This window comes from Haemaphysalis longicornis, unplaced genomic scaffold (assembly GCF_048455015.1).
Source record: "Haemaphysalis longicornis isolate Haplotype H1 unplaced genomic scaffold, Haemaphysalis longicornis Haplotype H1 scaffold_3, whole genome shotgun sequence".
Classification (NCBI taxonomy): Eukaryota; Metazoa; Arthropoda; class Arachnida; order Ixodida; family Ixodidae; genus Haemaphysalis; species Haemaphysalis longicornis.
In genome coordinates this window covers 177,387,236-177,403,399 of record NW_027526335.1, presented here as the reverse complement: position 1 = coordinate 177,403,399, position 16,164 = coordinate 177,387,236, and the positions used below count along the sequence as shown (strand labels likewise).

At 49.4% G+C, this 16,164-nt stretch overlaps 1 protein-coding gene and 1 pseudogene across 1 annotated transcript in view; one reads left to right on the top strand and one right to left on the bottom strand.

The window, feature by feature from the left end:
• LOC144173576 (thromboxane-A synthase-like) overlaps positions 1–16,164 on the bottom strand; it is a 51,974-nt gene that overhangs the window by 29,812 nt on the left and 5,998 nt on the right. Inside the window, exons 4-5 of the mRNA XM_077701942.1 lie at positions 1,813–1,865; positions 993–1,089 (exon numbers count right to left, since the gene is read on the bottom strand). Of these exons, the coding sequence (XP_077558068.1) occupies positions 993–1,089; positions 1,813–1,865 (150 nt within the window). The remainder of the gene's footprint in view (positions 1–992; positions 1,090–1,812; positions 1,866–16,164) is intronic.
• LOC144173755 (uncharacterized) lies at positions 13,569–16,159 on the top strand (annotated as a pseudogene).

Below are 16,164 nucleotides of genomic sequence, written 5' to 3'. Positions count from 1 at the left end.
AATGCACCTCAATACCCCCTCCTGCAAATAAATCAAACTAAATCCGACACTGGCGACGCCACATCACTATTATTCACAAGGAAATACAAAAATTTTGGCGCCGCCATCGCTGTGTTATCACCAACCTCTGGTTTTTCATTGTTACGCCTTGCTGACTTTTTACCCACCCAAAACATTGTAGCCAGCACCATTATCTATCACGTTGAAGAATGGTTAGAGAACCAAATCAATTCAAGAAGAGCTCGCTCCTTTAGGGGGGGGGGGCACTACCGGAAAGGCCGCATTTAAAGGTGTTGGTTTGGCCTGCACGTTGTCCATAAAATTAATGAATTGGTGTACAGGCGGCCATTTATAAGGACGCAAACGCCGCGAAAATATTTTGCGGAAAAAAAGCGATGACGTCACGCTATTGCTGCTGCATCTTCCGAGTGCTGTAACACTACAAACTTTCTCTATTCCTGTCCTTCTTTTCACTTGGGTGTTATGAGTACAAAAGTGAATATTTAATTATCCAGGCTACATGTTTGAATGTTGACGCGGAAAATGATAAAGGTATTTGTTTTTGTCGATCGGTCTGTTTAGGCGCTGGGGCTGCGAGTCACATTTTCGACCAAACAGAACCGTGCAGAATGTACTTGTTTAGATCCGCTTAAATGATGCACCAAGCCGTAGCAAACTTAGGAACTTGCAACATGCGGTAAGGTTCTCAAGTCTCTTCACATAACGTCACCTTACCATTAGATAAGTTATATGCGCTGTTCGATGAGTTCAGTACAAGGCAAAACAAAACGACTTTAGATGCTAATGCGGGAAATTGTGCAGCGTCAACTTTACCAAAAAAATTATGTGTGAACTCAATCACCCCAAGCTTACCTGGCGGTTCTCATCTCCTATGACCATCACGTAGAAGACTAAGTTACTCCTGTGTGAGTGCGTCCTTTCATAGACAAAGAGTTCACACACATATGACTGCAGTTGTATAAAGCACTCACCGCCCTGTCGGTGAAATCTTGGAAGTCCTTAATCTGAATTTGCCTAAGCAGATCAAGATCCGCCACCAAAAGGACAGGGCGATAGCCGTCGAAATATCTGCAACAAGAAGAACACCGCATGAGTCCCCAACCTCGTGTTAGCGTTTGAGTGCTCCAAGACTGTATATCAATATTTTGAAGCATCGGCACGTGATAGTTTGTAAAAGAGGATACGCTTTCGACTTCGGCTTTGTATTACCAAAACATATTGTTCGTAGCGGGACAGGATATTGCATTTATTGCTAGCGAAAGCCTTTTGATATACTGACGAATATGGGACTACCCGTTTCGCGGAATCCCCGACGGGGTAGTAAGTTTCTGCGGAGGAAAAAATTGGCATTGACCTGAAATGTAGCCGCACTGATAGAAAGGAAAGCTATACAGCTTCCTCAGAAACCTTTCAGCAAAAAAAGAAAATCCTGGAGCAGGATAAATTATTTTTTGAACCGGGAAGTCTCAGCGAACGCTGAATAGCTTCTCCTTCTAGCCATACGGCTGCATCTCAGGTGGATAGCAAATTTTCCGTGACATTGGTAACAAACATTTCATTTTTTACCTACTTCTGAGCAGCGGTTATTACGCTTTTGTAGACTTAATATGATTGTATGTGCAGTCTACCCCTTTAGGTAACATTAATTTACCGTGCACTAAATAAGCAAGCAAGGCAGTCACATATGCACTCTTACAGGCCAGGCTTACGTACCGAGAATGTAACATGAAAATCCTGCAAATGAAGGACACATGACCAAATAACGACGAAGAAGACCGCAGAGGTTCATACCCAACAAAGTCGCCGTACTTGTCAATCCACTCACGGTAACACTTCACTGGGGACTGTTGAAAGATAAAATAAATACATGTCAATTAAACAGGAGGATCAAACGTTACCAAACCATAAGCGAAAGAGAAAAATGCAATATGCTCCCACTGAGGAATGAAATATTTCCGCATGCCAGCTCAACTGCGTCGCTGCAACTTTCGGCGTAGGGAGAATACTTTTTATAATGATTTGGACTGTCGTACGCTACATTAGGGTCGTGGGATATGCAGGTAGTGCAAATGATGAGTGCGCTGCCTGTTTTTGTCTTGCTCTTATGGCGATGAAGTGCTTCGCATGGCGAATGCCGACAGTGACGCCGAGGGGAAATTGCACCCTGCCATTTATTTTCTTCGTAGTTTACTTGCGAAAACACTTGCCATACCGGTTGTCTAGATGTCTTGCGGCGGAGCTTCTTACGGCCAACATTTTTTTTTGCGTGAATCTCTTTTCGCCGAAACGTCTTGCGGTGCAAAAGCTTGATGTGGTTACAGAAACTAAGGCTTGACGGGGGTATATCTATACGGGCTTTGAGGAGGCATTTGAACGCAGATGAATCTGGTGGTTTTTATTAGGTATTGCAATACAGCGCACAATGAAGATACGTTTTGCCAGTAGCCCAACCTAGTTTGGCACCAAATGAAACGGAGTTTCACTGCTGCGGTATATATTATTCTGAAAGGGCATACGGTGTGAAACAAAGCTAAGCACATTGTCATGACATGCAATCACAGCGCAGAATGCTTGGCGGGGGACGACTTAGCACAGCTGTTAAAGCGGAGGGATGCGGCAAAGTATATAAAGGCCAGCGAGACCTGTCTATGCTGGCTGTACCTTACGTTGTCCGTCAATGTGTCGTTGTCACAGCGTGCGTGCGCTGGCGGGAACCTATCAAGCCCCGTAGTGCGAGCTTGCCCCTCGCGTCGTGCATTGTAGTACCGCTTTCATAATTTCTGTTTTCTCTTTCACTGTTGTCTCCAAAATTTCCCAATTCAATGCAATCATCGGCCACGTACCGTAGCAATTCATGAGTGAAACTTAAGCGCAATCTGACACAGGGACGAGAAAGAGAAACGACATTGAAACATCCCTGAGTCAGTTTGTGCTTAAGAATCGCTCGTGGATGTTCACCAACTAGCTCGTCTCTCCATTTTGCTGTGGAAATCCCTGCCGTTAGCTGGGCTGACATCTCCAGCTCACATCAAAGAGCTCTCTCTCTCTCTCTCTCTCTCTCTCTTTGTCTCTCTTCATTCGTGTCAAATGTACTAACACCAATTTATTGTCCCGCGTGGCCCCAATAAGAGAAGCGATTCCACGGCGGCAACCCTCTGTAAATTGTAAATCAGTTCTACCGCGCAGAAATAATTGCTTGAAAACGTAATTTTAGATCGGTTTCTTTATTACATAAATTATTGTTTATCAGTCAATTTATATTAACTGCAAAGCTGTTGTTGTTGGCCGTAATGCGTGCAGTGTGCGGCATCACCATAAAACTGGGTTATAGTTACTCTTGCTGTTTACCGCGCACGTTAGCATGCGTTTTACGAGGAGCGCCCGCAGTCGGCCAGGCTTGCGCTGAGCTCGCAACAATACTAAGAAAACAGTGCACGTGCGTCCGCGCCTTAATGGAGGCGCACAAGACAGCTCGCGTTATAGACGCCCAGTTCGCAAGCCGGTTGCCGCCGAGCGCGTGCTGAAACGTTCCACTTTGAAAAAAAATGTTAAAGCCTGCGGACAGAACGATCCGGGCCCGCCAGTCAATTTCAAACCTAATGCCCTTCAGTGCTTACATAGCAAAAAAAAAAAATCCTCCAGCTTCGCTACGGTCGAAGGCTTGTGCGACTTAGTGCAAGCTTCGGCAATTTTTGGTTGGCTAACGTAACGACGTAATGAATTTTCTTGTGCTTTGAATAGTATTTAATACATGGTTAACTCATGCGAGCCAGAGTGCCACTGCCTGATATATTTGTGTTTAGGCGCGCCCTACACTTCCCTCCTAAAGTTACTCTGGTATTGGCCAAGGCTGCACCACCTCACAATGCCGAATTAATTGTTACAAACACCTTCAAAGCTCCCATTTTGCGAATGCCGCCAAACATTCTAGCGTGCCTCTGGGGTGAAGTGGCAAAAGCACGAACAAGAAAAAACATCAGTGAGTGAGCACAATGTTCATTATGCGAGCAAGGTGTATATACATAGATTTCATACTTTTTGTTTGTTGTTAAAACAGACTCAACGATTACAGTATTTATCACTAGGTAGCTCGAATAAATAATGTAGGGACAACCTTCCATATTTGAGAAAACTACGGCGCTGCGCATCACTTTTTGCTGGGCGGCGTCGCCGAGTTAAATCGCATAGTTTAGTGTCGCCTAGTTTTGTACTGCTGAGTTTAGTCTTCCTCAGTGTATAACGTCGCGAAAGACACAAGATGGCAGACGGGCCATTTTTAGACTTTTTGACGCTCATCTTTTGTCCTTCCACCTGTTTCCTTCGCAGTTGTGTCTTCTGCTCACCGTTAGTACGACTAAGTGATCTGTCTCATCGCCCTTGTGATGCGTCCGTCCAGGCTTGGCGTTAGGTAACCGTAACGCTGAGGCGAATGACGTGGCAAGCAAATCTCACGTCGATACAGAGAGACAGAAAATGTTTTATTGGGCCCAAATGAAGACTCGTCTTACGTTTTCCTTCTTGCAAGGGCTCGGCCGACCCCATGGGAATCAGCGGCCTCTCTTGCTATTCGGAGTAGGGCCTGTTGATCTGCCGCGGTGGAGCTGTGCAGCGCGTTGCACGTCGTAGTGTATGTTTCTAAATTTGTATGTATGTTTGTTTCTATATTTCTATGTTCCCATGTTTCTATGTTTCTCTATTTATTTATTCTAAAAAATAAATACAAATAAATGTCTAGTAAATGTGTGCTGTGTTCCTCTGGGTTTGTAGTAATGTGCGGGCACTTCCACATGCTGTGTGAGAGTGGAGCCCACCACGAACAAAATCTACATTTTGGTTCGTATAGATCGGGGTACATTTGGTGATACAAGGCTGGGCTTGGAAAGGAATCGGTCTGCAGTAGTCGCAATGCTGCAGCCTGTTTTCTATCGAGGGACTGATGGAGGCCGGGATACGATTGTCTGACCTCCCTGTTGTTCTGGAGAATTTCCCGACGCAAGCATGCCGCCGTTCCGAGGTGTGTCCGTGGATGCGAGCACGCGAGTACTGGTTGATGGGGTTGACTTTCAGGACGTGATGGTAGGCCTAACGTTGGGCCGTCGCATATACACGTGTTACCCCGCTCGCCGCTGCGCCAGCAGTTTCATTGATTACATCAATGCGTAGCATTCGTTGCAGAGTACCCCCACAGCCAGCACAGGGTAACGCCCTGCATTTCCACAAAAATTAAGATACCGCGGAAGTTACACCTGTAATCGCTATAACAGCGCAAATGGAGATAACTGGTCGCACGAAATATTGAAAAACTAAAAAATGAGAAAAATACAAAAAAAATTACGGAAAGTGGCGAAACGTGTAACGCCCTGCATTTCCACAATAACGCAGATATCGCGAAAGTTCCACGTGTAATCGTTATAAATGCGTAAATGGAGATATTGGCCGAACGAAATTTTGAAAAAATATTAAATAACAGAACTACGAAAAAAAAATACTGAAAATCGAAAACCGTATAACGACCTGCATTTCAACAATAATGCAGATTTCGCGAATGTTCCACTTCGAATCCTTATAATAGCGTACAGGGAGATAATTGGTCGGACAGGATTAAGAAAAACAAAAAAACTTTGACTGTAGAAACTCACACTCAAGACAATCAAGCGGTGTAAGAATGCTACGCATTAGAATGCTACGCCTTAGAGAATGCTACGCATTCTCTGAATTTCTGCAGATTTTTTTTTTGCGTTTCCAGAATCACACTTTCTTCCTGAGCCACACCATGCATCGCAAGTCAAGAGAGAGTTGTAGCAGAGCGGAGAACCGGTCCCGGTACGACGCCCGGGACACCTGCGCATGCGCGCAACCAGTGTTTATGCTGCTGCGCACACGCAGTAGCTCTTGTCGCCTACCTGGTACCGTGTCGGGAACGCTTCTCCGCTCTGCTATAACTCTCCAATAGTACGTCAGGCTGGTTCGTACTTGTGTTCGCAATTAATTTGGCTATGAATCCGGCGCACAGCTGCTTTCGCAGCCGCTTCACGTGCCGCAGCCAGCGGGGGCGTTAGCCCGGTGCACAACCGTGTTCGCCGCCAATGGGAATTTTGACGACAGGTTCATGGCTTCTCTTAGGGTTTATGCCGTGTCGGGAATGGGTGCTTTTAGCCATCTGACTCAAGTATTTGACAACGTTACTCACCATGCGAGTCTAGACAACCTCAACGCCACCCACTGCGGGTCTCGCACCTTCAACTACGTTGCAGCGTTTCTCCGAGAGCGCACGCCTACTATCAAGCTCGGAAGTCTAACCTCGCCCATCATCAGAACACCCCCTAAAGGCACACCGCACGGATTTGTAATATCCCCCCTACTTTTCAATATCGCATTACTTGAACTACCTACTCTTCTGAACAAAATACCCAACCTGGAGTATGCTATATACGCCGACGACATTGCTTTCTGGACTACCTTTGGTTTCAGTGGAGAACAGCAAGACGCCCTCCAAAAAGCTGTAGACACCACCGTTCACTACCTGCGTCCCAGGGGGCCTCACCTGTGAACCTGCCAAATCAGTCGTCCTCCTCCAACACCTGATCCTGAAGTGTCGATTCAAGGCAAACTTATCCCCTCGGTGACCACCCTCCGCGTCCTCGGCGTCCCCTTCCATCAGGACGGCACGGGTACAGCCTCCTTCCGCAACTCCAGACATCCATTACTCGCCTAACCCATCTTATCCGCAGAATCCGCAGCCGACATCACGACCTCACAGAATCGGAAATTTGTCGTCTGGTCCAAGCTCTCCTGATCGGCAAAATCACCTATGCCACACCGTACCTCAATCTACGACCACAAGAAACCGCTAAAATTGAAGCCCTCATTCGTAAAGCATAGAAAACGGCTCTTGGCCTCCCAATTTACACCTCTACGGACAAACTGCTCAACCTGGGAATACACAATGTCTTTGGAGAGCTGGCGGAGGCTCAGAAAAACTCCCAACTTCAACGCCTCAGCTTCACGCCAACTGGCCATTCCGTTCTCCGCATGCTCGGCTACAATACGCCGCTATATCAAGACCGACCACAACGCCTCCGAACTACAATCAAGCACCGTATCCACGTTTCCCCCATACCGCGCCATATGCATCCCACCTTTAACCGAGGCCGTCGGGAAGCGCCGGTCCGCTATGTCATGAAGAAGCTAGCGGATGACCCACGGGTCCGTTATACTGACGTCGCCTATGACTTCTGCACCCGACGCACAACTTTGGTCACCCTAAATCACGCCGGCCGAATCTCCACGGCTGCCACCACGCGCACCAACACAATACAGACGGCAGAAGCTCTGGCAATCGCCTTCGCAGCCGCCACCCACGCCAAGCATCCGCACATCACTGTAGTCTCCGACTCACAGCAGGCATGCCACCTCTACCAGGCAGGTCTAGCCCCACCCCAGGCCATTCCACTCCTCCAGCGTCTACCTGGCGAGACCACCATTACGATCGTCTGCACTCCCGGGCACTCCGGCCTTCCGGGGAATGAAGCGGCCCACGCCGCCGCCCGAGCTCTGCACTTGCGGGCATTCTCCACCGATGGTCAAGTGATCCCATCACCCCGCACGAACGACCACAACCTCCTCCAAATTCCTATTGATAATACGTACAATGCCCTTCTGTCCCACTACACCCTCACCCGCCGGATCTACCCCCCTCCACACCACTCACTAACCAACCAGAAAGCCGTAATCTATCGCGCCTCCAGACCGGTACCTTTTACAATCACGTCATCCTCCACCAGATCGCACCCACTATCTGCACCCGTCAATGCCAACACTGCGACACCCCACTCACCACATTCCACCTCGTATACTCCTGTCCCCACTCCCCTAACCCACCCATCGTCCCCACCCCGGAGCAGTGGGAAACTGAGCTGACCAGCCTGGACCCGGCCCGCCAGAGGGCCTTGGTTTCTCGGGCCATTGAGTCGGCCCTGTCAAGAGGCATCCTGGACTATGGACGCTTCACCACCACCCTTTTTCCTTTCCCTTTTGCTCAAATAAAGGTTTACTACTATTCAAGTATCTTAAGAGCGGAATCATACTCTTTTTCGATGCTCAGACATAAAAAAATTTCGTCCCGGCTCGCGCACCCCAGCTCAGCTAGAGCAAATTCAACCTTTTTTGTATCACCTATTTTTTGTGCCTCTAACGCACGCGCTTGCAGCGCGGAGATTCAGGGCTTTCCCCTTAAACGATGGCGTAGTTGGCTCAAGTGTACACACCTTACTGCCGAAAGCCTGACTAGTTGAAATTGGTTAATTTTTGAAACTGAAAAAAAAGAGGGACTGGGTGACTAGGTAGGCAAACACACTCAAAGCAGCTTTTCTAAGACCTGTTTTAAAGACGATAATATTTCTTGGGCTACTAAAACGCCAAAATTTTGGTCTGTCTGTCTGTCTGTCTGTCTGTCTGTCTGTCTTGAAAGGATAAATTTATTATAAAAAATCCTGGTATCAATGATATAACGTAACAACCAGAAACAATTAAACAAGTGCAGCGGCTGTTGCTACAAAACTAATAGAGCCCGAAGGCTGCCAGTTACAGACACCTGCAGAAACACAGAAACAGCTTCAAGTTGATTGTCGACAAAAGATTAACATACAAACAATTCAGAGTTGCTTACAACCAAAAGATTAACATGCGAGGGAAACAAGGATACAAAAACATTCACTTCAAGAATACAGCAATATACAGAACAGGGTTGGTGTTAATGTCACAACGGATACTGTAGCGCGCTAACACACAATTCTAACACCAAAATCAATTGTTACAACGAAAATCCCAAATGACAGAGGTCTGGAAAACTGGTATGAATAATAGCCCTTTTGTTCGAAACCTCAGTTGATCGGGAAGACCAATGTCGCAGAAACTCTTCCTCACCCAAAAGGGCCAACTCGCCTTCCAGAAAGGTCACGAGGTGTTGTCTTAAAAAGGAAAGCAAGGGCCACTGCATACGTAGCCTGCGATTCTGTGCAACGGCCCTGCAGCGATTACGCCATAGTATATAATCGCCAATTACTACGAATAGTTTGCCTAGGGGAGTGCCAGGGCACTGTCCTCTCAGTTGATACCGTGCAAGCCCCAAACTTGATTGATTGTAGGGTTTAACGCGCCGACGCAACGCAGGCGATGAGGCGCGCCGTAGTGGAGGGCTCCGGATTAATTTTGACCACCTGGGGATCTTTAACGTGCACCGAAATCTCGTGCACACGGGCGTTTTTGCTTTTCGCCTCCATCAGAAAAGCGGCCGCCGCGGCCGGGAATCGAACCCGCGACCTCGGGCTCAGCAGCGCAACGCCTTAGCCACTGAGCCACCGCGGCGGGTAAGCCCCAAACTTGGAGCGGCACGGTGTATGATGCGCCAAAAGCAACGCGCAACAGTGCAGCTTGAGAAAGTGTGTGCCGTCGATTCTGGTTGACCGCAGTTGGGACAGGAAGAGTTCTGTGTTACTCCCCAGTGAAATATTCTGTCTTTTGTGTGAAGAATTCACCACGCTTGTTGCCACTGGATGTTTTAGGCGTCCTCTGGCAGCCTACATAAAGTCAGCCGTAACCAGGGAAAATCTGGTGGATCCACACGACTTCCCGGCCTTGCAGTAACTATTTTTTCACACAGCCTGGCAGTTTGTTCATTCACAAAATCGAGATCAGCATCCAGGGCACGAATTTCCTTAGCTAAAGTAATGACGGCCTTGAAGAGTCTCGACGGGGTAGCTGCACTGGGGTGTAGGTTTCTGGCCATAGTTGGACAAAGAACCGGCCTAGACGGACCGAGAAAGTACAGGATCAAAGGTCTTCCCGGAGCTTCTACGTCACTGAGAAGTGTAGAGACGACTCTAAGGGCCAACAACTGGCTCATGAGGTCGATGCAAGGGAGACCATAACCCCCAGAGCGGCGTGGGAGGCTCAGGGCATCTCTCGCTAAACGCTCCGTGCTTCCATCCCAAAAGAAAGAAAAAATGTCGCGGGACACTTTGTGCGTAACAGGAATGGGAGACAGCATAATCCTGGAGACAAAAAAGAATTTAGCAAGAAAAACGCATTTAATCAAATACGATTTCTCCGAAAAAGAGAAGTTGAAAGATCTAGCCCGGGCAACATTCTTTTGAGTATTATCAACTAACTCGGGCCACATGTCTGGAGAAACACCTTCTTCGGTAAATTTGACGCCGAGAATCTTCAGGTCTCGAACTATTTTAAAGTTATGAATGGGGGCGAGTGTAGCGTTTCCCGGAGGGAGGACAGCACTTTTTGTGACATTTCACTCGGCACTTGAAAGTTGAGCATTACACTCGAAGTCCCCTAAAACAGCCGTGAGTCTACCAGTTTCCCGCATAAAAATAGTGACGTCATCTGCGTACGCAGACACTTTAACTGAGCCTTGTCTGGGCAAGGGGAGACCCCTAATTTTGGGGTTATCAACGAGTTTTCTGATGAAGGGGTCTAGACATAAGACAAAAACAAGCAGCGACGAGGGGCATCCTTCTCTGACACCTCTATGAAGTGCAATTTCACCCTGTACCACACCAATAATGACCAGGTCACTGGATAAATTATCATACAATTCTTGGAGAAGCTGAACAAATTCAGAGGGAAACCCATATGCCTGATATATGGCAAGCAGGTATGAATGATTGACCCTATCAAATGCCTGTTTTTGGTTAAAGAGACCCACAGGCCGGCAATACCAGTTTGGTGCGTAAAGGCTAGTATGTCTCGAGTTAGGCTAAGTGCCGAAAAAAAATTCTGTATGGGACCGAGCCAACCTGTTGGAGTGAGAGGAGGTCCGGCGAAATAGCTTTAATTCTGGACACCAAAAGGGAAGTTAAAATCTTGTAGTCCGCAATCAAAACGGTTATTGGTCTGTAAGAACTCAGGAGAGAGGGGTCTTTTCCATCTTTCAAAAGTAAGATTAGACGGCCTCTCTTAAACGTGTTTGGAAGCCGCTATAGGATTAAATTTGTAAGTTTCACTAAGGAAGAGCCTAATTCTGCCCAGCAGCGCTTGTAGAATTCCGTTGGCAAACCATCCGGACCAGGCTCCGATCTGGTTTTAATTTTTCTTAAAATGTCGTATAGCTCGGAATAGGTAACGTCTTTCAGTATTTGGGAGTGTATGCTTTCTGGAGCCTGAGGCAGGAAAGTTGAAGCAGAACATAGTTGTGCTACTACGTGCCTCTCATCTACCTCGAGCGAATATCCTGCAAAGACCTCAGAAAAGAAAGAAACACTGATTTTATAGCTGATGGGTCTGTGGAGATGGTGTTATCCTGGCAGCGCACACACTCTATAATGTTTGGAGTTTGACGCGTCGCCACACTGATTTTATAGCTGATGGGTCTGTGGAGATGGTGTTATCCGGGCAGCGCACACACTCTATAATGTTTGGAGTTTGACGCGTCGCCAAAAATTTTTGAATTTCTAAACTACCATTGCAAGGACCATGAATATTGTAGGCAGCGGATGGCTAAATTATTTCATTCAGTTGGCGTTTGTACCGGTCCCTAAGGATGCCAAGATATTCACTCATTAAAAGAGTTAGCTCTTTATCATTTATAACTATTCGGATTCGCTTAGGCGTGTTGTTAAGCTCAGCTGTGTCACGAACCTTTTTTTGTTGACCAGCTGTTTGAGCAAGTTGCCTCCATATGGATTTTAAACTGTCCCACTGTTGTATGCTAACTTCGACCGGTAGGGAAGAAGAAATATCTGTTTTTAATGACAATAAAGCAACGTCATCTTGCAATATTCTAGTATCAAGCTTCCAGGGTCAGGCGCCATCAAATCTACGGTAACCTGTAAATAGGGACGGGAGCACTGGGTAATGGTCGGAAATGTAACCAGCCATACTAGGGAATTGATTTACTTCTATGTTTGGCACAGCGGTGATTAGGTCTGGAGTTATATAAAGCTTGCCTAGTCGGGACATGAGGAACCGCGCTTCCACGTGGGAGAGAAATAATTTTCGCAATGGAGCAGCCATACATCCTCCAGGTGAAAATCTTGCACTAAGAATCCGACTGCGCGTGCGTTCCACGTCGGTCGTCCCTGACCCGGCCCGCGTACATCACGTATACTATCAAGGACGCAGATGAAATCTCCGCAAAGAATTGTGGGCACACGCTCCAAAAGATAAACCCCTAGGCAACGAAAGAAGTTGTTTGTAGCAAAGAAGAAACAGCATCTTCATTTTCAACATCTACAGTAATCCATCGCAGATACTGAAGAAGTTCAAATCCATTCTTCACAAGGCAAGCACGATGGCCGGCCAGAGCACGCTGATTGCGTGCGGTGACTTTAACGCGATGGATACGGCGTGGGGCTACGTCAAAAGCAATGCGAAAGGTAGAAACCTATCCCAAGACGCGGCGGAACTCGGCTATGTCCTCATAACCGACCCGGCTCACCCAACGAGACTTGGCAACTCCGTTTCCCGAGATACCAACCCCGACCTAACGTTCGTCAAGAACAATGAACCGATCACGATCACGTGGAGGAACACGGGGGTGGACCTCGGCAGCGACCATATGATCGTGGAAATCGTCGTACCGGAGCAGAACAGTAATAACGATTGATTGGATAGATTGGACCGCTTTCAGAGACACCAGAAATCAGGAGGAGGAAGAAGACACAGAAATCGACGGCATCGAAATGTGGACCTACAAGGTTCTACAAGATGTTCGGAACTCAACCAAGAGCATAGAAGCATACCTTGAAACGAACAGAACGGACAGCTGGCTGGCCCACCTCATCGAGGCCAAGCAGTCCATTCTCAACAGATGGAAAAAGCAACGCCTCAATCGTAGGCTACGGAAAAAAGTCTCAGAACTCAACAAAGCAATCGAGGAACACTGTCACATGCTATGCGCGCAGCAGTGGAACGAGATATGCAACGCCGCCGATGGCCAGATGCACAATGGGAAAACATGGAACTTGCTTAAGCATCTGCTCGACGAAACTAAGACTAAGTCGCACCAGAGGGACCGACTGGCGAAACTCATCCATCGGGAAGTCACGAAACACGGAGCCGACACGGTGATGAACAGCATCAGCGACAGATACCTGCCGACTACGTCCACGGAGCACCACGGGGCGTACGGGGGGCTACCCAACGGGCGCCTCGACAGAGACATCGGCGTAGAATAGGTTCGCACGGCGCTGCAGGGCCTCAACAGCAGGTCGGCGGCCGGACCGGACCGCATCACCAACAAGTCACTGAAGAACCTCGACGACAAATCCGTCGAAAGCCTAACGGGCTACTACAATAAATGCTAGAAAACGGGGACGCTGCCGCAGCATTGGAAGAAGGCCAAGACCATCCTGATCCCAAAGCCGGGCAAGCCACCCGGCACGGACAACCTCCGGCCCATTTCGCTAACGTCTTGCGTGGACAAGGTGCTGGAGCACGTTTTGATGAACCGGTGGCAGGACTACCTGGAGAGGGAAGGACTGTACCCCGCCACGATGATTGGCTTCAGACAGCGCCTGAGCACACAAGATGCGATGCTGCAGCTCAAGAACAAAATCGTGGACGACACCGGCATATCGCGAAACAACAAGACCATCCTGGGGCTCGACCTACAAAGCGCTTTTGATAAAGTGAAACACTCGGCGATTCTGTCCCAAGTCTCCAAGCTCAACATGGGCGAAATGAGTTACATCAAGGACTTCCTGACGGACAGGACCGCCGAGCTGCGGGCTGGCGACATACTACTTCAAGACAAGAAGTTCGGGAGCACCGGCACACCGCAAGGGTCCGTGATCTCGCCGCTACTTTTCAACTTGGTAATGATAGGAGTGGCCGAGAGGCTCGCGAAAGTGGGGTCCGGCACACCATCTACGCCGACGACATAACGATATGGACGACCGGCGGCAGCGACTCCCAGATCGAGGCCAAGCTGCAAGAGGCCGTCAACGCCATCGAAGACCATCTCGACGGCTCCAGCCTCGTCTGCTCGCCAAGTAAGTCGGAGCTCCTGATAATACCACCACGAAGAGGCAACGCCAAAAACAGTCAGCGGCGAGAGCACGAGAAGATCAAGATCGTAACGCGGTCCGGGCAGACGATCCCCGAGGTCAGCAAGATCAGTCCTGGGCATGGTCATCGAGAAGCACAGAAGAAACGGCGAGACCTTCGCCCGTCTCACTGCCAAGGCGGCCGATGCGATGCGTCTCGTCAGGAGAATCACGTCCCGCAAAGCCGTCATGAAGGAGGACAACCTGATCAGGCTCGTCCAGTCATTTGTCGTCAGCCACATTGCGTACGTAGCGACCTACCACAACTGGCTGCAACACGAACGGAACAAGATGAACGCCATCATCCGAAAAGCATACAAGTCGGTGCTCGGCTTGTTCGAGTCCACGAGCACGCCCCGATTCTTGAAGCTAGGGGTACACAATACGCTTGAAGAGATTGCGGAGGCGCAACGAACGGCTCAGCTCGAGCGCCTGTCAACAACCAAGGCCGGGAGGAAGATACTCGAAGACCTGGGTCCCAGACGTCAGAACGAGGAGAATGCCAAACTCTCCATCCCCGACGAGATCCGGAGCAAGATCAGGGTAGACCCCTTACCGAGAAACATGAACCCGGAATACAACATGGGAAGAAGGAATGCGACAGCCACCTACACGCCAAAGACGGACATAAAGCTAAAGGGCTATAATATAAAATAAAAGCCCACCCCGTACCACATACGTATCACGGGTGACGCCAATTAAAAATAAACAAACTGGACCGAGGTCAACTAGAGTTTTGACGAGAAGGAAATACCCACCGAAGTGGAAAATAAAAGGGAAAAATGCTACACAGCGACACCACAGCCAGGAGAGCGGGCCCGGGGAGACTCCCCTGATCTCCCCTGGGATGGTAGCAGGAAAGGTTGGGATAAGGGGTGCGGATAGTGGTGATAAGGAATGGGTTATGGGAAAGAGGGTGGGAATGGGGACAGCGAGGTTTTTGTTCTAATACTTAGATGTCTGACTCCTAAAATAGGCCTGAAAACTCAGGATGAGCGTCAGACGGTGCCAATTGGAATTCAGCGGACCCCACTATAGGTTCCAAACATCTGAGCTCCGACATTTAAGAACAGGGAGAACCTTCGACGGAGTGACGACACCTAGTCTCTGGACCCCTTTCACAACCAGCCCCCCAGCTAGCACCCACCAGGTCCCCCGAGTACTCAAGAGACCCTGCCCAGCCTACATAGGTACTAATCCCCCTCGTCTCAACGGTTTCGGATACTGGTAAAGACGGACACCCGCGGTACGTGGACGCGGCTGAATATCAACGAGAGGCTTTCGCCGCAGCTGTCATCGAAGCGTCCACGGGTGCCGTGAGGACGGCGGCGAGCGTCAGATGCACCAAGGCGGAATGCGCGGAGGAGGGCGCCATCGCCCTGGCCATCGCCGACACAGACTGCCGCACGGTGCTGAGCGATTCGAGAACGGCGGTGCGCAACTACGCCAAGGGACGCAGCTGTGAAGAGGCCACGCGCGTGCTGCGCGGAGTGAAATTGCAAGAAAAAAGAATGAGGATCAAGTGGTTCCCGGCGCATGCGGGCGAGTGCGCGTCGGCGACAAACGCGAACCACAACGATACGGCACACGCGGCGGCACGAGCTCTAACCAACCGCGCCCCCGCGACCGACCGTCCCGCGTGGTTCGGAGCCAAAGACCGCATGACGGACTACGGCGAGATCACGAAGGCCTACCGCCTGGCTCGCAGAGCTCTCCCACCCCCGCACCAGGGGCTGAGCCGGGCGGAGGCCGTACTTCTAAGACAGCTACAGACCGGGTCGCTACCCACCCCGGCCTTGATGCATCGTATGTACCCAGAAGCGTACCCGACCGACAGGTGCAAGGTGTGTCGTAGGGAGACGGCCGACCAGTACCACATCCTGTGGGACTGCCCAAAACAACCGGAGGAAGCGGCATCGAGAACCATCCCGCCACGGCTGAAAGAAGCCGCGAAGAGCTACGACAGCGAACATCAACTCTGGGCCGTCCAGCAGGTCCTGAGGGCACTCGAAAGGCACGAGACTCGTGAGCCGTCAACGGCGAGCGGATGGCTCGGCCGAGTAACGGCTAACCCCTAGGACGA